At 39.4% G+C, this 23365-nt stretch overlaps 1 protein-coding gene across 3 annotated transcripts in view; it reads right to left on the reverse strand.

Moving 5' to 3' along the window:
- Positions 1 to 23365, reverse strand: part of FRMPD4 (FERM and PDZ domain containing 4) — a 351431-nt gene that overhangs the window by 69355 nt on the left and 258711 nt on the right. For all 3 annotated transcript variants that reach the window (XM_069874549.1, XM_069874557.1, XM_069874567.1), the window contains exon 3: positions 423 to 583. In XM_069874549.1, coding sequence (XP_069730650.1) covers positions 423 to 583 — 161 coding nt within the window. The remainder of the gene's footprint in view (positions 1 to 422; positions 584 to 23365) is intronic.

Genomic DNA, 23365 nt, shown 5'->3' on the forward strand with positions numbered 1-23365 from the left:
TTCTCCCTGGGAAGCTGAAAATAAAAAGAATGAAAAATATGTAAGTGTTAATCTTGGAATTCAACATACCTCTTGAAAACACTGATTTAATGGCAATGAAGATGACATCAAACCAATATAAATGCAGCGGGGAGAAGACCTCGTTTCCTTGAATGAAATGGGTCAACTTTTTTCCAGGCAAACAATAGTAATGTCTCACAGCAATAACCTAAAACTGGCATTTTTGTTAACACATTTACATAATGTTCAAAAATGAGTGCAAGAAGGAAAACTATTCAGTAATACAAGGCTTAAAATCCTTCCGAAAATTTGTAATTACTTTGTCTGCCTGAATAATATAACAGTACTCAATTTTGTAACTGTATTTTATCCCAGTAGATTAAGTTAGTGGTTGCTTTTGGGGTCAGGTGGGGAAAACATACCTGGTGTTACTGAGCGTACAACAACTGGCTTTTCACTACCAGCCACAAACCCAAATCCTAGCACAGGATCCCTCCTCATCTCCACTTTCCGAGGGGCTGGAGGGGTTATTTGGCAGCTCTCTATTCGAGGGTCTTCAAATGTGGCTGATTGTGTCATGTGACTGTGAAAAAAAGAAAAAAAAAAAAAGATGGAAAAAGGAAAAAAAATCATTAAAACATGGGTTTGTGGTATCTACTTGAGCCAAGCAATTTCTGCAATGATGAGATGAATACCTGAAATGTTCTCACTATATGAACTGAAACATCAACTTAATAATTTTATATTAGATTTTCTTATACACAAATGAATAATGCTGCTGGCAGTTCTCCAATATTAATCAATGGCATCAACCTATAAAGAGGTCTCTCTTTGACAGTATACGTTTAATCATAACCCCCATATGAAAGAAAAATAACCCAACAATAAAGGCTTTGTCATCTGTGCCTGAATTTTTCATCCTTCATTTGTCAGAAAGGAAAAATAGCAGTGACCTAGTCATAGTGTAAAACATAACAATTAGAGTTTTCCAGGCTTTTGCAAGAAGAGAAGACACCTTTATTTTTTTTTCTAAAATACTAAGCAAATTTCTGTGCTGAGCCTTCTCAAACCACCTGATGCACAGTTGTATATTTACTACTCAGGTAAACTCTCTGAAGTCACTCCAAACTGCTCCAGGGTGAAAAAAAAAGGGTATTAAAATCTCTTTATCTGCCATTACTAGAATACTTTACTTTCAGCTATAGTGTTATGAAAAAGTTTACTTATTGCACCTAGATGACAAAATTCTCATGGCTGGAGGGAAAGATCTTGATTTTTCAAGCAGAAAATAAAAAGAAAGCGAGCTATCCAACCTGACATATCCATGAAAGAGGCCATCTTTTACAAGTGAAGAGACTTCTAAATTAACATTAATAAACACTGAAATGTGATTGATGCTGTATTTAGACAGAAGTGGAACATACTTTGCGTTTCCCACCCAACGCCTGGAGCTCCCTGCTGAATCACAGCTACCTATTCCTGGTGCCAATTACAAAAACAGATTGCTCCAGTGTCATGCCCTTCCAATTGTCAGTAACTGAACTCACGTGCTTCAAGAAACCTAGTCACCACTGCAGACAACAAGCAATACGTGGTCAGTGTAGCATGAAGACAGACTACAGCTCATGTTATCCTGTTATTGCACTCTAAACAGAGCTCAGATAGTATTTGTTTAAAGCTGCCTAGCCAAAAGTTAATTTTTTCATCATCTTCAAGAGACTGTAAATCTGAAGGTGCTGAACTAGCTCCAGCTCTCGGTGGATAAATGCAGTAGACAAAGGGAAACAAGTCCCAACCCTGTCTGCAGGGAGGGCACAGGCTCTGTGCTGAGAAAGGTAACGGCCAGGTACCTAAGAATGCCACAAAGGACATCAGAGAGGCAGATAACCCCACAGCAGTATACAGTATCATCACTTTCATTTTGAAAGTTGCTCTCCTCATAAATAAATAAATATTACGAAAATCAAGTAAATTTTCCATATCCTTGATCATCTTGCACATAACATGTTATAACTTGAGAGTCAGGGGACATCCCATGTGACCAGAATTGTGGCTCTCACCTCCTGCTCCTTTTTATAGTCAAAAGCTATTCCCTGAAGGACTATAGACAAACGGCCCACAAAAAGAAGACATCAGAGATCTGTTTTCAGCATCAATGACAGGCAAAAATTTCTCTGATCTGTCCCCAAGACACAAACCTTGAGCACAACATTAATTTCCATCCTCTCTGTGGTCTGCTTCTATTACTGATACACAGAAAAGCAGAAAATCCCAGTAAACTCTCAGTGGGAGTTTATTCCTGTGACTGGATTTTTCTATGGCTTTCCTTCAAAGAAGCTGTTTACCCCATCACTAAATTCAGTCTGCCTTAGAGTAACACACTGCTTTTTTATGCATATGACCAGAGGTAGCAGAAGGTAATTCCTTACAAAAATAGGAGACAGGGCAACTATCTCCATGTTCTCCTAGTATCTGCATAACGCAAACCCAGAAAAAAAAAATAAATTTCTTTTACTAGGCAGAGTATCACATCTGATACTCCATTCTCCTCCCTCTCCTGTTCCTACATTTTTTGTCAATTAATTTTAGATAATTTTCTATTATGTTTACTCAAAAGAACTGTTAGATAATCCAGAGAGTTTTATGCAAACTTTTAATGAAATCTATCTTCAACACCTCCTAACCACGCTCCTCCCCAACAACCCTTATTTACAATTTGGCCTTCTATATATTCAAACATTTTGTCTTTCAAATGGGACACTTCCTGAGGTGTCACTGGTATTTCAAAAACTATCTATCTAAACTTGTGAACTTTGATTTGCATAGAATGCGAAACTCTGCATTTGTCACCTTTTAGGTGGCAGCCTTACCAAACCTCCCACAAAGTTAAAATGTTCCATTTAATAATTTCTTCCTAATAGCTGTTTCCATTTCTGTAATTGGGGCAATATGAAATGACACTGTCTCCAAAGAGGAAATACCATATTTACAAGCAACATGAAAATATCACTTGAGCCCTTCAGAACTACTTTCCTGCTATTGTACATCTTCTCTCTTCAAGCACTTGTATACTTGGTTTGAAAACTAAATCAAGAAGAAAAAAGACCCAAACCAACCCCTGAAAAAATCCCCTCCAACAGCTGCACTTCAGATAACAAATTACAAGAGCAGACATAGAGATATGCTCAAAAGAGCAGCTCTGCTACCGAATGCCTCACTCCAGCCACTGCATCATTTTGTATTGAGAATCCGCAGCAACACAGAATCAGCAAGAGAATCGCTGAGGAACAGTCTATCATGATTCTGAGTGGCACACAGCAGGTTCTATTGATTTTTAAGGTTATCCACCTTCAAATACATCAAGTAAAAGGCTCTGCATCTCACACTTCCACAGCTTGCCGCACCAGATATTCTTGTATCATTAGGTACGCTGGAAGTGTATTTCAAGAGAGCAGCAACATACATGAGTACGATCCCAGAAGAGATTAGCTGAATACTCAAAGCTTTATGTGATGGAATGTTGACAAACCCACTTCCTCCTGTGGCTAGTCCAATATTGAGATGCCAGTTGCAGCACCATAGTTCAAGAATAATTTGAATTTTGCTTTAATTGGAAGTATTTGAACTCCATCTCAGCTACGGAAAATTTTTACTCCTGAGGAACTGTGTAAGAGTTACAAACCAGAACCTAATAAACCTGGATTCAAAACAGCCAACCTGGGGAACCTTACACAGAGCATCACTTAAACAGTGAAACATCTCATAAGAATAATTCTAACACTGCAAACTTCTCATTCATTGCAAACACAGTAAAAAATGTGTTTAGATGGAGCTGTGCTTATATCATACCCACTTTATTTTTCTGAAGAAGAAATGGAAGAAAAGGAAAATAGCTAGGATTTTAAGTACAAACTGTTCTTTCCACATACACAAACACAAGCCACTCTTAGATCGCCTTTTCAAAACTACGCATTTCCTACCATTTTTCAATGACTGAAATGAGTCTCTTGCTTTACAAAAGGCTATCTTCTCTGATGACCTCCTATTGTGAGCAGTAGGAGAGAGCTGCCATTATAAAGAAGAGTCATTTTTAGAGAATTTCTTGAACAGAGTTGTTATATATCAGCCTCTTCCAAGAGATAAACTACCGGCTACGGAAAATGATAGCAGAAGTGTAATTCCAAATACTTACGCTCAAAAGCTCTCTGTGGCAACTACTCTACTAAAAAGAGAGGGCAACAGGGGAAATAAGAGAGAAGGCATCTAAACATGCATGCACCAACACACACAGCAGAATGGAGGCATTGCAGGGTGGCATAAAATGGATGTGCACACTCAGCCACAAAAGGGACATCAGTGTTTGAAGGAGGAAGAAAATTAGAGAAGAAGAGTACCTTGGGGAGCACTGACCAGCTGCAACAAGGCAGCCAGCACCTGCAAATAGCTGCCCAGGACGTTATGGGGAGCCTAGCATAACAAGCGTGCCTGAATTCACACTCAGGAAATCAGCAGTATGGCTTAAGGCTGGCATTTTCAATCTTCACATCATTAGCTTCATAACAATTAACTTGGTAATGCTTTCTATGGAAACCTTCGCATTTTCCTCATTCAAATTACATGCTGAATAACCCAAGGAATATCTGAAATTAAAATGATATCTTGATTTAATAATGCATATAAGTAATTAAAAGTAAAGTATCTGAGTATAATGCTTTTTCAGCCTTTGGATTTTGACATGTCATTCCCTGACACATAGGGATTAGTGGGCTAATTCTGAGAGCTTTGTCTATGGTAGGTTAGAGAGGCCTGTCTTCAGCAGGCTGAACTTTGTTACATGGGAGTTTGGATTTCCACAGGGAAATGCTTAGGGTTCTATAACTAAGAAACTGAAAACTATAACATGAATCCAGTGACCCTGGTTATGATAAACATTACTTTTGAAATACATATCAAAGGCACATGAACAACTTTAGTTCCATTCTGAAACGACATAGAAAAAAAAAGAGCAGAAAAAGTGATCCCTCAAGGTGAGTTTAACACAGCTGCATGCCCACAAGCACTAAAACAACTTAACTACAATCAAATGGCTTTTGCATCATGTCATGACAGTGTGGAGACAAGCTGCATTTTGGTATTTCATTTTGTATTTCCATATTGCAGCTTGTTTCAGTTACTTCAAGGGTTAACACCAATTCTCATTTTTGAGGGTTTTAGTCCTTAGCTTCTAAATAGCCACAGTGTCTCTGATATACAGATTGATTTAAATACAAAACAGACTCTATTTTGACTTGAGGCACAGTAGGTGTAATCCTGGTCAATGATGGAGAAGAGTGTGGAAATGTCAAACCACTCATGGCCTGATGAGTGGAAGAAGGTGAAGAGGATGGAGATAAGCACTTTTTATCAAAGGTTTAATTCAGAAATAACAAAATCATTTCAAATCGTTGAGCACTGTTAAAATCCTGTCTCATTTACTCAGAGGAGGTAGAGGACTTGCTTTGCTGATTGCAGCTGTGATTTTCAAAAAGAGCTATGCAAGTTAAGGACACAAAACAAACCTTCATTTTCAATTGTTCATCTGACTCCCTGAGACCATGAGAGGCTGCCTATTCTGCCCCAAAACTACACCTTGGTTCTCTATTAAGAGCCTTGGATTGTGCACTCAAAATTTCTTTTGCAACTGGAATTTGTAGAAGCTACTGCAGCAATAAAGGAAAGTAGGTTTGATTTCCACTCAGTCACCTGTCTTCAGGAACTAGCTGTAAGTAAAATAGGTAGAGACTCAAGAGATTACTATGAGAACCGATACTAACATGAAGGTATTTTATATTTTATCCCTTGATCATCTGGAAAGACTATCAAAACAACGACTACAGTTAAAAGGAAACTGTCATAGGTGAGAACAAACACACAAACTCTCGAGGAGAGACCTTCGTTTGTTTATCTTCAACTAGTAGCTAAACATGAAAAATAATCATCTTCTCTCCTTCCTTTCTTCCTACCTTCCCTTCTAATATTCCTGGCGCCTCTCAGCACACCTCAAGTTAATTTATTTTCTCCAAGAAATCCCACAAGTATTATTAAGAACTAGGACACAACTGTCAAAATCATGCATCAACTGCATCTATCTACTACTTGGAAATGACATTTCAGAAAAGAAGTGCCCAAATAGTTATTACACTGCTAAGTAAAATTCCTGCTTTTAAAGAGAAATTGGTGGCTTGACAGACTCTTTTTTTTGCAGCAAACTAGAGAGGCACTCACAGCGCCAGTTCTTTTTAGACATATTCAACAGACAAAAGTTTTATTTTCAGCTGTTCAAAAAGGATTCAACTTTTGATCATTCAATAAAGTATTCCCTACATTTTCACTGGTTTTGTGCAGGTGTGTATGTTGAGAATTCAGTATCACAGGCACAAAATATAACTGAGATTTATCAGATTTATTTTTTTTCTTTCTAGGACTCTCTTTTTCTGCCCTAGTGTCAATTCTATTTTTTTCATAGGCTTCTTCAGCAGTTAAATCCTCTAAAGTCAGGTCATTTTATAACACCCTAGAAAATGTTTGGCATATGCCATCTGGATGAACATATGGTAAAAATGTAATTAGAAAGAAAAAGGTTTGCTGGTTTCAGAAGAAGTTGATGACAGCTTTTTGATAAAATTGGATACAGGGAAATCTGACACGTAAAAAATTTCAAAATCCACTCTTCCTCCACTGCTGGGCATGATGAGCAATCTAAAGCAAGACAAAGTGAAGCAAAATTGCAGTGACATGAATACAAATTTAGAAGGTCAAAAAGATTTATGCTCAGCTTCAGGCAGATACTGGGAGAAATACACTGAGAGTATATTTTACAATGTCAATTAGCACCCTCATACTGAGAATATTACGTGTTATATGTGAATGCTGCTGCAATATGTGTATATTACATATGAGTGCTCTGTATTGGGAATGGAAGGAAACAAACCACTATACCTGAATACCCCAAAGACATGGAAATTAAATCTCAAGTCCCAGCTGCAGGCTAGCAGTTATTTCTTTTGAGTTTTGAATCTGCAGATCACCACAGAAGCTCCCTTTTATTTTCCTTCTCTCAGGATGGCCACTAGAATTTCTGGAGCACAGTCCATGACGAACATTTGAGTTTCCTGCCTGCTGTATTGAGATGCAGCTTCTCAGGCAACAGCCAAGTAGTAGAAATTGCATAGAAACATTGGCCATGGCAAAGGAAGGGCCGCAAAGGATAGGAAAGAACGATACGAAGGAACCCTGCAGAGAGGAGTTATGGATATCACAAGATGAGTTATAGAATGAAAAAAAGGACAAGAAGGAAAAGAAAAAGTGGTTTTCAACACTTTACTACGTTAGAAAAACTCTTGAAGTAGAATCTCTCCCAAAGGAAGAAATTAGGAGCTCCCAGTGACACTGGCCATCTGAATGCTGGAATTGCCTTATCTGTAGGTAGAGCATTATGGTAGCCTCTGCTTTCCTTACTGCCTGAAATGCACAGCAAACATTGGTGCACTGACAAGGAGTATGTCTAAACTGCACCCATACACACACGGCATACAATGCATGCAGACAGCCCCCCTCCCTCCTTAATGTATAATTACACTGCTACACACTGTACAAAATGATTTTTCTGCATTCAGTATATTTTCCAGGCAACGTTTTCCCACCAGGGTGACTCTGCCTTCAGCAGGTTCCACTAGCCAAAGGAAGCTCACAAATTATTCTTGTGTACTAGACTGTGACTGAAGAGCCAACATCCTCCCATAAGCAATTCCAGGAGAAGCCCTGTGCTGGGGCTATGTGGGCACAGGGAATCTCAGTACTGGAGGGAGTAAGGCAGCGGAAAATGCTGGGACTAACATCAGCTGGTTACACCAAAGGCCCCAAATATACCACCAGCTGGGCCTTGCCTTTTCCTACAACAGAGATTATGGACCCCACCAAGTCCCTGACATTTCCTTCCTGGAAGGAGCCTTTCAGCAAGTTGGCTCTCACATGGGCAAGCACAGGCTGGTGGTATAGCTCATGGAGGTAGGGTGTTTGGCCACCTGATTGGCCCAGGTCCTTTGAGAAGGAAATCATGTGAGTTGTTTTGTCAGAAATCAGAACTACTGGCTCTCCTTCAAAGCCGGGATTTCTCACACTTAGTAGGGTAGGATCTGAAGTACACTGTTTTTTTCCTACAAAAGGAATTTTTCTTTACGTGATTTGAGCGTCTCCACCTAGGATAGCAAACTATGTTGAGGCCTTTAAAAATGAGCTGCAATGTAGCTTTTCGTTATCTTCTATACATGCATCGATAAACCCTGTTGCAACCAAAAACAAAGCAAGGAAAAAAGAAGATCTACTGAACTGCAAATATACAATAATTCATTTGGGCTGAAAGTATCCTCTGCAAAGCAGAATGAACAATTCCTATTCATCCTGCTTTTGAGAGATTTCACACTAATCCCATCAACAGTGATCTGTTGGCTCCTACCTAGCCAAGTTCTGCAGCAAACCGCATAGACCTGTGTGGAGGGCTGCCAGTGTTTCCATCCAGTGAGGAAACAGAGCTGCCATCTCTAACTCAACACGCACAATTTGTCCAACTGAAATAAAAAAAGAAAGGAGGAGGAGAAACACCATGGAAATAGCTTCTAAGGTACTGATTAGATTAAGAAAGTACTTGACTAAGAAAATCTGATCTGGTACAATGTTGGAGGCTTGCTTTGAAGTGCATCTCATTCTCTGCAAACATGAAGTGTGGTAAAATGGTAAGAAGATTGAATCCAGATCTAATGTGCACATTGTAACCATCTGGTACAGGTGGGCTTGGCATGACAAACAGTTGAAAGACCAAAGCCCCTGCTTCAGCATTTCTGTATCTGTCTAAGTCCTGGTAGCTCAGTATAGTTATGGCCAGAGATAAGCACTTATAAACAGAAATAAAATACATTTGTTTCTCCCTTGAACTTAATCTTCCTTATTCCTTTTGCAATTGAATGGATACGCAGGTCACAGAAAGGGCTCCAATTATTTACTTATTTCCTTCTTTTTTGGAGTTTACATTGGAGGGCATCTGAACAAAGGCCAACCTTGCTGGTGGTACCACATCAGCCTGGCATTTCATCTACCACCTCATTAGCAAAACAGCCTTTCTCAGGTGAAAACTAAACAGCAGCTGAAAAGAGCAGTCGGGTGAAAGTAGCAACATATGAGTCAGCAGATACAAAGTGGGTACCTAACACTGCAGTTGCCTAGCTTATCCATAATCATGTATTTAAAGTTTCAGGGATATAAACTACTATATCATTCTGGTGGGTACAGCTCCCTGCACTTAGAAGCAGGTTGGAGAGTTGACTTCAACAAAGGACAGCACAGGAACCCACTTAGAAATGTCAGTTTCTCTAGGTTCAGGGGCATATGGAGAAGCAATCCGTAAGCCAGTACAATAGGCTGTCTCCAGTTTCTCGTGCCAGGCATGAATTCCCTTCCCTGGAGAATCAAGCACACGGAAGCCTAGAAACTTGCTGTGCTTTTATAAAGAAGTCCAACTTCTGCACTGAAGCAAAGAGTGTAAAAACATTTTTTCTCTCTCCAGCAACCAGACTGAAGTTCATTTACGTCAAGTGAAAGTGATCTACAAGCAACAAAGGCGTAGAGAATGACTTTAAAAGATTTTTCATAATAACTCATAAGAGCCCCAAAATCAAGCCTTCACATTCTGTGAGTCTTCACAGTCAGTCTTTAAAGCAAATCTTGTAATTCTGTAGGAAGTCTGGAGAAGGCCTCCAGGCCAGATAGGAAAAAGAGAAACCATGTCTTTCTTTCCCCTTTCTTTCAACAACATACAAATAGAGAGGATTACTCGTCTTGACTGCTGATTTGGGAGTGTGCCATTATGACTCTTCAGCAACTGCAAAATAGAAAGAGAACTTAATTGAAATAATCTCGAATGACAGATTGCACTGATAGGAGGCGAGGATGCCAGATCGAGCTGTCACACAAAAACTAAACTTGGGATATAGAAAGGAGAAAAAAATCAGGTGCATTTGATCTTTTTTCCCCTGCATGATAGATTATTTGCTTCATTTCAGCACAACATGGCTGGATGATTTACCTGGGCCTACTTTTTCATTTCAAAGTAAGTTGCTAGCCTTTCTAAGTGAAAGCACTTCTGGTAACCACAGGGTATTCTGTATGCCTTAAAACCAGGGTTGCTGCTGATCATATTTCAGCTTCATTATAACAGAGAAGCTTCCATTAAAGACTGTATGTAATTTCTGTTTACCTATACCCAAATACTAATCCATTATGTTTGACAGTATATATATAAATATTGTTAAAGATGGTATGCACAGTAATGATGTGCAAGAAACACTACCTCCTTGCATTCATAACTGCCAGCAAGGTTCTGCAAAAGGCAAAGGAGCTATAAGGCAGTATTTGACATTTCAAAACAGACCCCTTGAGGTATAATGGGGTTGATAGCTGTTGGAGGGAAGCCCGCTCAGATAGAAACCCCCTACTCACAGACAAAGGAAAAGGTGGAACACAAGTGCCATTTACCATAACCTTGCCAAAAAAAAAAAAAAAAAATTAAAAGGAAATTACAATGGATGTTGCAGCTTGGCTGATCAGCACAATAAATCTCCCTGTTCATCTCAAGAAGTCCCAATTCACTGTCAACAGATAGCGGAAGGTCTTAATGAGGCAAGTAAACAAAATGTGCCAGAACAGAGGATCAGATATCATGAATGAGTGTCAGGGACTTTAGCACAACACTAATTTCAAGGCATAAGAGAATAAAAATGCTACATTAGGGAATCAAAAAGGAGAAGAGCATATAACCAGGTGAAGTTGGCATGCTTTATCGTAGATGGTGGCAGAGTCAGTACAACAGAATAACAAATGTGAACACAAAAACCTACGTACGAAACACAGAAGTTGCACCAGTTAATGATCAGGCAACGTCTAACCCAGCTTTAGTAATATTACTACTATACCAAAGACATCCAAGATTATTGATACATTTTACCATAAATCATAGAATCATAGACTCATTAGGTTGAAAAAGACCTTTGAGATCATGAAGTCCAACCATACCTGTTTACTGCTAAAGCATATCCCTAAGCACTTCACCTACCCATCTTTTAAATACCTCGGGATGGTGACTCAACCACCTCCCTGGGCAACCTGTTTTAGTACCTGATAACCCTTTCTGTGGAGAAAGTTTTCCTAATGTCCAATTTGAACTTGCCCTGAGCAGCTTCCCTCTCATCCTAGCACCTATCGCTTGGGAGAAGAGACCAACACCCACCTCTCTATAACCTCCTTTCAGGTACTTGTAGACAGTGATAAGGTCTCCCCTCAGCCTCCTGTTCTCAAGGATAAACAACTCCAGTTCCCTCAGCTGTTCCTCATAAGACTTGTTCTCCAGCCCCTTCACCAGCTTCATTGCCCTTCTCTGGGCTCGCTCCAGGACCTCAATGTCTTTCTTGTAGCGAGGGGCCCAGAACTGAACACAGATTCCAACTGGTTTTAACTCCATTTACCATCACTCTTTGGGCCCAGCAGTTTTCAACCCAGCTGAGGGTGTGCCTGCCCAGGCCAGTGGTAGCCAGTTTCTCAAGTAGAATACTGGGGGAAACTGTGTCACAATGCTTTACTGAAGTCGAAGTACACTACATCCACAGCCTTTCCCTCATCCATCAAGCAGGTCACCTTGTCATAGAATGTGATCAGGTTAGTTTGGCACAAACCATCTTTCATAAATCCATGCTGACTGGGCCTGATAACCTGGTTGTCTTATGTGTGTTGTGTGACAGCATTCAAGATCACCTCTTCCATGATCTTCCCCAGCACCAAGGTCAGACTGACAGGCCTGTGGTTTCCCAGATCCTCCCTCCATCCCTTCTTGTAAATGGGTGTAACATCTGCCAGCCTCCAGTCAAGTGGAACTTCCTACCATGCTGCTAGATGATGGGAAGGGGTTTGGCAAGCACCTCTGCCCGCTCCCTTAATACCCTTGGGTGGATCCCATCTGGCCCTATGGATTTGTGAATTTCTAATTGGTTGAGCAGATCTTTAACCATTTTTTTCATGGATTTGCTCTCCCTTCCTGTCTTCTGGCTGATGAGGTTGAGTACCCAGAGAACTTTTACCTTACTATTAAAGACTTAGGCAAAGAAGGCATTAAATACTTATTATATAATCTGCAAACACAGACAAACTTCGTTTGCTTTAGCAGCTTCCACCAGGAATCACAACCTCAGGGAAAGCTCTTGTGATGTTTAAGACACTGGAATTGCACTCTTTTCTCACAGAGAAAAATAAAACTTTATCACTTCTAAAAGAAAACAGGAAAGGAACAGGCACAGTGAGCTGTATAACTGTTGTCTACACAGCAACAGTCACAGACCAGTGCCTCATTAGCAGAGCAAAATGATAAAATCAGTGAAGAAAGATATGTGGAGATATTTCCCCTTTTAATACAATATGTTGCTTTTGTGATTTTCTTCAGCCATCACAAATATTTTTTTAACTTTTAAGACAGATTTACCATTTTGAGAAAAATGTGTCAAATTACTGAATTAAAGAATGAAGTTTCTTCTGCAATATATGCAGCATATATTGCTTCATTATTTTGTCTTTTTCCTATTATAAATAATAGAGTAGAGATTTACAACATTTCTAAATCGGCATTTAATTTTGACAAGGCAGAAATATGAAGATTTTAATACAGCATTTTTGCATTTTAAAAAGAGCACATAAAACAAGTTTAATTATCACTGCATTGTAATTGGAAAAAATATTAAAAATGCAGTCTTTATACATGTAATAAACTCTTAACAAGGAATGCAAGAATTTTAAGTGGCATAAATATGCCTAATGTCTGAACTTTCTAAAAATTAATTGTATTGATAGATGATTAATTTCTACAGGCTTCTCCTTTGAACTCTGATCAATATGTTCAAGATTTTATAAAAACAACGTGCAGTTCTGCAATGTCTTGAGAACTCACTTCTCCCTTTAATCTCCACTAAGGGCACCAAAAAAGAGAGCTATTGTCACCATCAGCCCCATCAGATCTGACAGCAGCATACACACAGAGCACAACCACATGCAGTGGTACTGACACCTGAAGTAGCACCAGCGGTTTGGAAAAGCTGCCCCTCCTGTGTATCAGGAAGAATTTATCACAAACTTCTATATTTATCATTAAATTCTATTGGACTTATAGTTTTCAGTTAATTCCAAACTATGGTGATGCTCACTTTGGATTTCAGTGCAGTTCTACAGCTGATTTGCTTTTTGGTTCAGTTACAAACATAACTGAAATCTAAAAGCTGATAAACTCTGCAAAGTGTAATCTCATGAAAAACATAACTACAAGCCCTCAAAATTTCAGAACTGAAAACATATGAAAAGTATTTTGGAATACTGATTTTTTTTAAGAAAAACAACACTGCTGCTTTTTTAACATTAAATACAGTGCTGAAAAAAAGACTTTGGAGACCCAGACTTTCAGACAACCAAATGCAATTAAAACAAAATCTTGGTCACTGATACTACATATATTATAACCGGAATACAAGTTATAAACCGCAATCTCGTTTTCTGCAGGAATACTGGTTGGATTCACAGAAGAGGCCAAACTTGAAGAAAATAAGCCCTAATGTTGTGAAATATGATAATTTCTCACTTATCTTCTTAAGCTTAAGAAGAAGAATGGATTTGAGACATTGGCAGTGAATGTGAATTGGTTTAGCTCCTAAGTGTCGGTCAGCTTCAGGCCCAGGCTGCTTTTGGGTTCAGGGTTCAAATGAAGGAATGCTATTTGGTAACCATACTATTATATATTCAGCAAGGCTTTTTTTAAAAAAAAAAAAACAAACAACCAAAACCAAACCACAAATCAGAACAGAAAATAACAGACTGCTGAAACACACTGTTGTTTAAACATCACCCATGACATGATCTGACTACAGAGCAGTCGCTAAATTTAGGCCAGTACTATCCCCTATTAAGCTGTAGTCTCTACCATCAGAATAAATCAATTTTGTAGGAAACATTTCAGCAAAGAAGTCCCCAATTTACTATATCTCGATTAAGCAGGGTACTCTGTAATAACATTTTATAGTTAGATTGCTCTTCCTGGCCACAAGCACTTTAATTTTCACATAACATCAATGAACCAGAGTGGCCTTTAAAATGCGGGGCAGAATTTAAACTGTATAGCACAGCACATCAGAAAAAAAAAATAAAAAGAAGGAAACCTCTGCACAATTATATCAGTTAAACTCTCAACTCTTTAAAAAATATACTGTGGCCTCATTTTAATGTCCACACAAAGCATACTGCACTTTGGTTAAATGTCTACTATAAAAGTAAATGTGAAGAGCATTTCCACAAAAGAATGTCAAGCTGAACCAAACCTGATGACTTAGGTCTGAGCCTGCTCCTCCAGGAGGACCAGAGGCCTGTATTTTCATTTGCAGAGCATATAAACTGATGTTAGAGCAGCCTAACATAGTGGTCACCTCTTCCTTCAGCTTTAGTATGTTAAACACCAAAAATCTAGCAACGTACATATATACACACACACATATAGTATCTTTGCTGACATCTCAAGAAATTATACACTTCTTGGTCATACCACAATCTACAAAGTGAAAGCAAGAAATCAATTTATGGACAATTAGTAGACCATTTTTTAATAGAGTAGGAAGGCAGCATATGCAGGAATCTAATACTCCTCAAAAGAAAAATACCCATTAGCATCTTTAGTTCCTCAGACAACCAGCCTTTGTATTTTCAGATCACATAAGGTCTACTCTATAAATAGAACTAATTTTCATCATTTAATCATATAGAATTTTTATTTAACCAAATATGCAAATCAAATCAAATACCAGAAATCAGGAACTCAGAAAGATTAATAAAAGAAGTTTTACTCAGCCCTTTCAAGTAGTTTAACTTAAAAAACTATATAATTCACATTGGGGGGTAGAGAAGAAAATATCTATCATGTCTGGAAATAAAATTACTCTGTTAGAAGAAGAGTCATCCATTCTCACAATTGATTTAAAACATATGGAACTAAAAAAAAGCGAAGTTCACTCTACTATTTTCTAAAATTAATTAAAACACCTGGCAAGAGAAAATAACAAGTCTTCTCCAGTGATAGCTGAGTGGCCTACTTGCTGTTCTATCAAAATCTCTGTAAACATAAGGAATAGATGTTTGAAAAGTTTTACATTTTCAAATCAGATTCTTATCTCCATAAAACATGGTTTACAATATATTCTTTGAGGTGAAAAGAATAAGATCTGCTAACGCACCAACGATTAAAGGGACATTAAGTCTGACAAAGTTTTTCTGTAGGTGAAATAGCAGGAAAAAAAAAAGTCCTGCTTAGGCTTCTGCACGCACATTCTGTAGAGTTACGTATGTTATTGCATTGTCAGTTACAGGAAGTGTATTTCTATCTCCTGAGTTTAGCTTGATTCAAATACATAGAGTATTAAAAAAAACCCCAACAAAACAACAACAATAACAAAAAAACAAACAAGAAAAACCCCAAATCCACAAAAGAAACCAGAAAATAACCTTCAGCTGCAGAGAAAATAGAAAATATCCTGCCACAGATCTTTTGGTTATATTTCATCAGTGAAATTTGTCTTCTGTTCTCCTAAGAGATGAGAAGAAAAAGAACCTACCGTTAAGTGATTCTTTTTAAAATATAAGTAGATGCCTTGCAACAACTCTGAATACTCAGATGTGAAAGAAGAATCCCAAACCCAAACACTAAACTGCAGGCCATATATACAAACTTTGAAGACAGATGGGAGAGAAAAAAATCTAAACAGACAAAAAATCCCCTCAACAAACCAACAAAAAAGGAATATGAACACACCAGGTCCAGGGTGTCTTTTTATCACAGTCACACTGTGCAACAGAAGGAGATGTGGAAACGATAGGAGAGTTGGTAGAGATTAAATAAAAGGAGAAGCCACTCATCAGCAAGCACTTTAAATCCTTTTAATTGTATATAACATGGTAAGTGTCACTACTGTCAAGAGGAAACTCACAGTCAAACTTTGGACTACCAGGAACACTCCACATTATCCTGTAACATTACAGAGTCTCATTGCAGGAAGGATTACAAGGAAAACTTTCTAGTAACCTCCATAACTTCCACAACCTCCTTCTAGTGACTGAACCCTCCACCACCCCCGGCTTTTTTTTCTCTTACTAGGATGTTTCTTAGAACTTAGTGGAAACATCAATCAACATTTAATTCCTTTCTGAGTCCAGTGGCAGCATGACTTATAGCAACACCTGAGTGAATCTCAGCCCCAGCAAGAATAAAGAGAGCATTTGTTGGAAACAGAAACATCAGGAGGCCTTGGGAACTGTTATTATCTCACCATCCATCAAACACTGCTGTCTACAGTGTGCTCAATCAACTTGCATTCCCTGTACTTCCAGAGACACTGAAAGGAGATTTTCAACTAAAACACAGATGAGGCACTGCAAACTCACCGTAATGAGGCTGAAGACTAACTTTAAAGGCATCTGATTACTCCAGCACACACCAGCTCAGGTACAGCCACTGTGTACAGAACCCAGCGTACAGTCACTGGCATCTTCTTTTCTCACAGCACCAATGGCTACGCTGCTTGAGAAACCTTCTACAGTGGAGCCTAGATCCTTGGAGCAAAAGTCACTAATGCAACCCTAACACTGTGTACATGTTGCCTGATGAAATAAAACATGAGCACAAACTGAACACTCCTTCAGTACAAACTGAAGACCTCCTCATAGCTGCAACTAAAGGCAATATGAAGATTTAGTTTTCATTCCCATTTTGCATACCTCTTGTAAAACTGAGGCTGCAATGCAATTAAACAGCCAGGCATAAACCAGCATTTTATGGCTGTTAGGGTCAATTCAATCCCTTAGACTGAAACAATGTGGCATGATTCAGATGGGAAAATCCTGCACTTCCAGGTCCTCTGCTAGTGCCTGCCTTACTTTGCCTTTGCATGTGCTTTCCTTTCCAAATCTTTAGGCAAGACTATGCTTCCAATGCAATCCTTAGGTGAAATTCAAATCAGCCATGCTTGAAGTATTTAATTTGCTTTCTAAAATATGGTTCAGATTCTCTTTTACTGAAAGGGGCAGGGAGGGCAAGGGGGAAAGAAGTTTGGACCAATTAATCCCTTCTACTAGCGGAAGTCTGCTACAATGGTTCGATCAGGCTCTTGGAGTTATAAAACATGGAGTATTTGGGATTCCAAGCAGACAACTCTCTGCAGCAAAATTAGCTATTCATCTCCATTCTTCTGTATATAAATGAGCAAACAAGTTAGAGCCAAAGTGTCTGCCTGCATGGTCTGCTTAGTAATTCTGAGTGCAGGTCTACCCAGTGCACAGGCGCCTGGAATTAATGTTGAAAATACCCGGGCAGTCAGTTATTACTACTGATAAATATTAAACTGGATGACAGACTGTACTATAAAAACTGTGAAACTAAAGAAATAAAATGGCTGGGTTTTGAGCCAGAAAGACATGTCCTTTAAAATATAAAACCGGAACTCTTCAATAGGTATAGATACTGGAATAGCTAATGATAGATCAGAAGAAACTTCAGAGAAGATAAGTCTACATATATATATCTACATTTATTAATAAAGGTTATCTTATATAAGTATTGCATACTATGGATGGTGCAGGTTGGTTGAGCACAAAGCAATATGGGAAGCATTTTCTAAATAGGGTAAAGGGAAGTGCTGCCCTCCATTCAATGTAACTTTACATTTAAAAAAAAAAATTTGAAGTTTTTTTGTATACTAATAATCTTGCATAAGTACACTCTATGTTTGGATTAGAAAGAAACAAGGTCTGATGCAATATTTTGTCCTTCCTAATTTTAGACCAGATTCTGAAAGCTCGGCTTTGATACAAGTAAGTGATAAATGCTGTGGTACACGTTTCTATAACAAAAAAAGTGAAATAATGGACAAATTACCTGATCTCAGGAAAGAAAATTACCTCCATCCCAAATTACCTACAGCCTTAGAAGAATACAGAGAACACTTATTTCATGGTACCCACAAAGGCCATAAAGAACAAATGAAGATTCAACATGCTGCTCTTATCGTCACTTGCTCCATACAAACTTTTGCATTTCTCAATTACGCCATGAGCAGACATACTGTATTTGCAGTGGTCCTGCAGGAAGGAATGAACCTATGCTGATGATTTCAGAGCACCATTACGGTGTTTAAATTCATCTGTCCAGGAGATGACAAGGTAGACCGCTCCCCTGAGGGCTGCCTTGCTCAGTTTGAAGGCGTAAGTACAACTTGCACTGCATGTAGAATCATGTTTGAACCCACAGCACGTGGTGTCCTGTGAGCCTGAGCAATAAGTCCAGCGCGGCAGTTATTTGATGTCCCCGGCTCTAGAAGCGAGCCCTCAAGAGCCTTTTCAAATGATGCCTGAGATCTTACTGACTGGTAGCTAGGTCCTCAAGTTGTGGAGATGCACATCCATGGAGTAGAAGCTGTAAAACAAGCAGCTTCTGACTCACCTCTGTCTTCCACTGGTGGCAACCTCTAAAACAGGTTTTGTGTCTATCTGAATGCAAAACAGGCTCCTAGTCCAGCCAGGTCCAAGAGCAAAGCTCAGCTGCCTCAGTGATAAGCACAAAAGCACAGTTACTGGTGTGTGCCTGTCACCTGAGCAGGTACATAGAAAGACAGATCCAGAGTTCAACAGCAACTGCCTACTGTGCTTCTGGGGAGTGTTCAGATACTTATGTACAAACCTCTTTATGGATGTTCTAAAAAGAACGATGTTGCCTGTAACATGTTCATCACCCTTTAACCAAACAACAGGTATACTGGAAAGCGTGCTGCTTTATAGCAAGGCTGTATTGTACCTATTCATTTTTGCAGGAACGGTACCTTTTTTAAGAATAGCAGTAAATGAAGAAAGATAAATTTCTAGGCAAGAGATACCTTGAGTACCAATTTGCCTAATAACAAGTTATTAGAGCAGTTTATGTACCTGGAAAAAAAACAGGCAAGCTTTCAGGCAGAAGATCTTCTTCTACAAAAGCAGGTTGTTTTTTTTTTGGTTTAGTTTTGTTTTTCAAACCTACCATTTTTCATCCAGTAAGAGATACTACCTCTGTTAATAAGCACTGCCTCCCTTCTATTTCTAGACTTGTCACAGTTACGAAAACACTACCAGCACAAATTTATTCACTGTTTCTCAGGGAAGGCTTTTCTGACTCACTGTTTTTAATGTACTGGATACTGGATTATATACTGAATACAGGCTTATCCCACTTTATCTTATATCAGATTAAATTCAACCATAAATATGGGAACATATCAGCTGGAAAGTATCGCTTGGCTGCTCTGTTCACTAAGTCAGCTACAGATCATGATAAATCATATACAGAAAGCAAATCATAGAATCATAGAATAACCAGGTTGGAAGAGACCCACCGGATCATCAGTCCAACCATTCCTATCAAACACTAAACCATGCCCCTTAGCACCTCGTCCACCCGTGCCTTAAACACCTCCAGGGAAGGTGACTCAACCACCTCCCTGGGCAGCCTGTTCCAGTGCCCAATGACCCTTTCTGTGAAGAATTTTTTCCTAATGAAAATGAAGTTTTCATTCACTTCCAAATGAAGTTTCCTGTACACCCTTTCGGAGGTTCTGGATGGATGAAGCTTCTGCACTCCTTTGCTTTGAAACCCACACTGCAACAAATGATTTGGTTACTTTCACAGACCAATAGTGTAAAATGCCATAAACTTGCTCACAAGAGTCAAAGGCAGACAGCTATATTTTGGCTCTCCCCTTTAATACAATTGATAGAAACCAGAAGACATTTTCTGCCTCAATGACAAGAGTTAATTCCCACAGAAAAGTCCTGCTGATTTACTCATATTTGTCAGAATTATGGTAGAACTAACTCATCTAACTCATCCTGAGACTAAATATAGAGTCAATACATGCCTGTATATTTTAAGGAAATTTCTTAAGGTCTTCTAAGCAACTTTAAAGGAAAAATTCATTAGTACAATAAGGTGCCAAACAAGATACAGTGGCACATAAATCAAGCTTGAGAACAAACCCATTCACTGTCTCTCTTCGCCATTCAGATGATAAATCTTTCCTTTTAAACACTGTTACTCTTAACTGCTGAAGCTTGCCATTGACAGGTATCACTTTTGCAATGGCCACAGTGGCTGTAGGCTGCCATGCAATTTTTAACCAATGCAAAGCCTCAAAAGCATGTTCATAATAACATTACACATCATACATTTCGTAAGACTCAATGACAACATAGTGCACCTTTTAAAGTTTACACAGCATGTGTTTAAAGTATCCTTTACCAACTCTTCAAAGGAAATAATTTCTTTAACATGGATTCTCTAGAAAGCAGAAACTTTCCTTTAGCAAAAATTAGCTTCAGTCCACTGGATTACTGATGAAAATGGATATTCATATATAGTGAAAACTGAAAATGGATTTTAACTAAGATAGAAGTGCTCTCCACGTACTTACTCATTTTTCATTCCCCAGGTATTTCTCAACAGAAAACCAGTCTTGTTCCGGAAATAGACTTAAAGACTTCCAATATCCCCCACCTCCCTGTTACGTATTTCCAAATAATATGAGACCAATATTGGCCAGAGAACATTTCTGTCACTATGGCAATACTAATAAATTAATTATGCCAGAGGCTGCTCCCTGGCACTGAGAACAAGCAGCACAGAACAGCCTGTGCCAACATTATTACTGCATTGTAGCTCTCACTGTAGTTATTCTCTTAACCTCCACAATAGAAGGTGCTGTGTCCAAAAAAGCCTTGTGAGGAGAGACCACAGATCATGCCAAGTCCCAGCCTATGGCCAGGATTTATTTGAGAAAGTGTTAAGTGTTACATGCAAAAGCAGGACAAGGACCATTCTAAATATTCAGCTGTATGGCCCTGTCAAGTTCTTGTCCCTGGAAATATCACACGGTACTGCCTAATTTACAGGGGCTTCCAACTCAACAGTGTTTAAAACAACAGGATCTTGTTCAGAAAGTCTGTGGCAGCTTTAGTGCAAATTAACTGATAACAGCAATAAAAGTGTCGATAACAGAAGTTTTGGGGTGTTGATTCTATCATCATCCTATGTCTCATTCTATATGCAACACTAATATAAGTATCATGCGTAGAAAGATCTAGGAACATGACCCTTTAAACACATCTAACAACAGTCAATCAATTTCTGGTCAAAACACAAACACATCCTTTAAACACAACTTCCACACAGGAAGCCCTACACTAACAGATTGCTGAAAGTTCATAGAATCATCAGTTTGGAAAAGACCCACTGAATCATCGAGTCCAACCATTCCTATCAATCACTAAACCATGCCCCTCAACACGTCATCCACCCATCTTTTAAACACCTCAGGGAAGGTGACTCAACCACCTCCTTGGGCAGCCTGTTCCCGTGCCCAATGACCCTTTCCGTGAAATATTTTTTCCTGATGTCAAGCCTGAACCATTCATGATGGAGCTTGAGGCCATTACCCCTTGTCCTGTCCCCCATCACTTGGGAGAAAAGGCCTCCCTCCTCTCTACAACCTCCTTTCAGGTAGATGGGAAGGTGTGTCAGGGAAGTTACAGAATAACACAGCAACTGAAGCTGGAAAGAACTTTTTAAGATCATCTGTTCCAATCTCCTTCTCAAGCAGGGTCACCTATAGCAGGTTTTCCAGGACAGCATCCATCTGGGTTTTGAATACCTCTGAGGATGACAACTCCGCAATCTCTCTAAGCAACCTGTTCCAGTGTTTGACCATCCTTACTGAAAAAGAGTGTTTTCTTGTGTTTGGATGGAATTGCACATGCTCTGATTTGTGCCCATTTCCTCCTTCCAAACCTGGGTTCCTCTTCTTCTTTGCCTCCCATCAGGTTTTTATACACATTGATAAGATCTCCCTGAGCCTTCTCTTCTTCAGGCTGAAGAGTCACAGCTCTCAGCCCCTCCTCACGTGACAGTTTTTTAATCATCTTTGTGGTCCTGCACTGGACTCATTCCAATAAGTCCCTGTCTCTCTTGAATTGGGGAGCCCTGAACTGAACAGAGTGCTCTGGAATTGGCCTCACCAGGGCTTAGCAGAGGAAGAGTCATCTCCTTCAACCTGCTGCGAACACTCTTCATAATGCAATTCTGGATGCTGTTGGCTGCCATTGACATGAGAGCACGTTCCTGGGTTATTGTCTGCTTGGCGTCCAGCAGGACGCCCAGGTCCTCTTCTGCCAAGCAGCTTTCCAGCTGGTCAGTCCCCAACTTGTACTGATGTTGTTCCTTCCAACATGCAAGACCTTGCATTTCCCCCTCTTGACTTTCATGAGGTTCCTGTCTGCCTGTCATTGTCCCTCTAAGTAGCATCACATGCAACTAGTGTTTGAACTACTCCTCCTACTTTTTTTTAATCTTCTGCAAACTTGCTGAGAGTATATTCTGCCTCATCCTCCAGGGCATTAATGCAGATGTTACACAGTACTGGACTCAGTATTGACCCCCAGAATAGTACACTAGTGACTAGCCTCCAGCTGAATTTGTGCCACCGATCGCAATCCACTGAGCTTAGCCATTAAGCAGTTTTTCCATCCACCTCAGCTATCGAATGCTTACTTCATTATAAGGATGTTCTGAGAGACTCTCAAAAGCCTCACTAAAGTGAAAGAAAACAACATCCACTGCTTTCCATCCATCAAGCCAGTTACATCATTGTAGAAGGCTGTCAGGTTGGTTAATCATGATTTTCCTTCCATAAATCCATGCAGACTATTCTGGATCACCTTTGTCCTTTGTGTGTATGGAAATTAATTCCAGGATTAGTTGCTCCTTCACTTTCCCAAGGATCAAGATGAGACCAATCAGCCTATAGTTCCCCAGACCCTTCTTCTTGCTCTTCTGAAAGATAAGAGTGATGTTTGGTTTTCTCTCACTGTCAGGAACCTTCCACTGTTCCCATGACATTCCAAAGATAACTAAATAGCCTCACAATGACATAAGTGATTTCCCTTAGCACTCATGGGTGCAGACTATCAGGTGCCACACACTTGTTTAAATCCAGTTTGTTTAAGTGTTGTCTAACCTGATCTTCCCCCACTAAGGGCAAGTCTTTGCTCCAGACTTTCCCCTGGTCTCAGGGGCTCGGGATTCCTAAAGGCCAGTCTTCCTAGAAAAGACTGAGGCAAAGAATGCATTGTGTACCTCAGCCTTTTCTGTGTTCTCTGTAAGCAGCAGCCCTGCACCATTTAGCAG

This window comes from Phaenicophaeus curvirostris, chromosome 1 (genome assembly GCF_032191515.1).
Source record: "Phaenicophaeus curvirostris isolate KB17595 chromosome 1, BPBGC_Pcur_1.0, whole genome shotgun sequence".
NCBI lineage: Eukaryota > Metazoa > Chordata > Aves > Cuculiformes > Cuculidae > Phaenicophaeus > Phaenicophaeus curvirostris.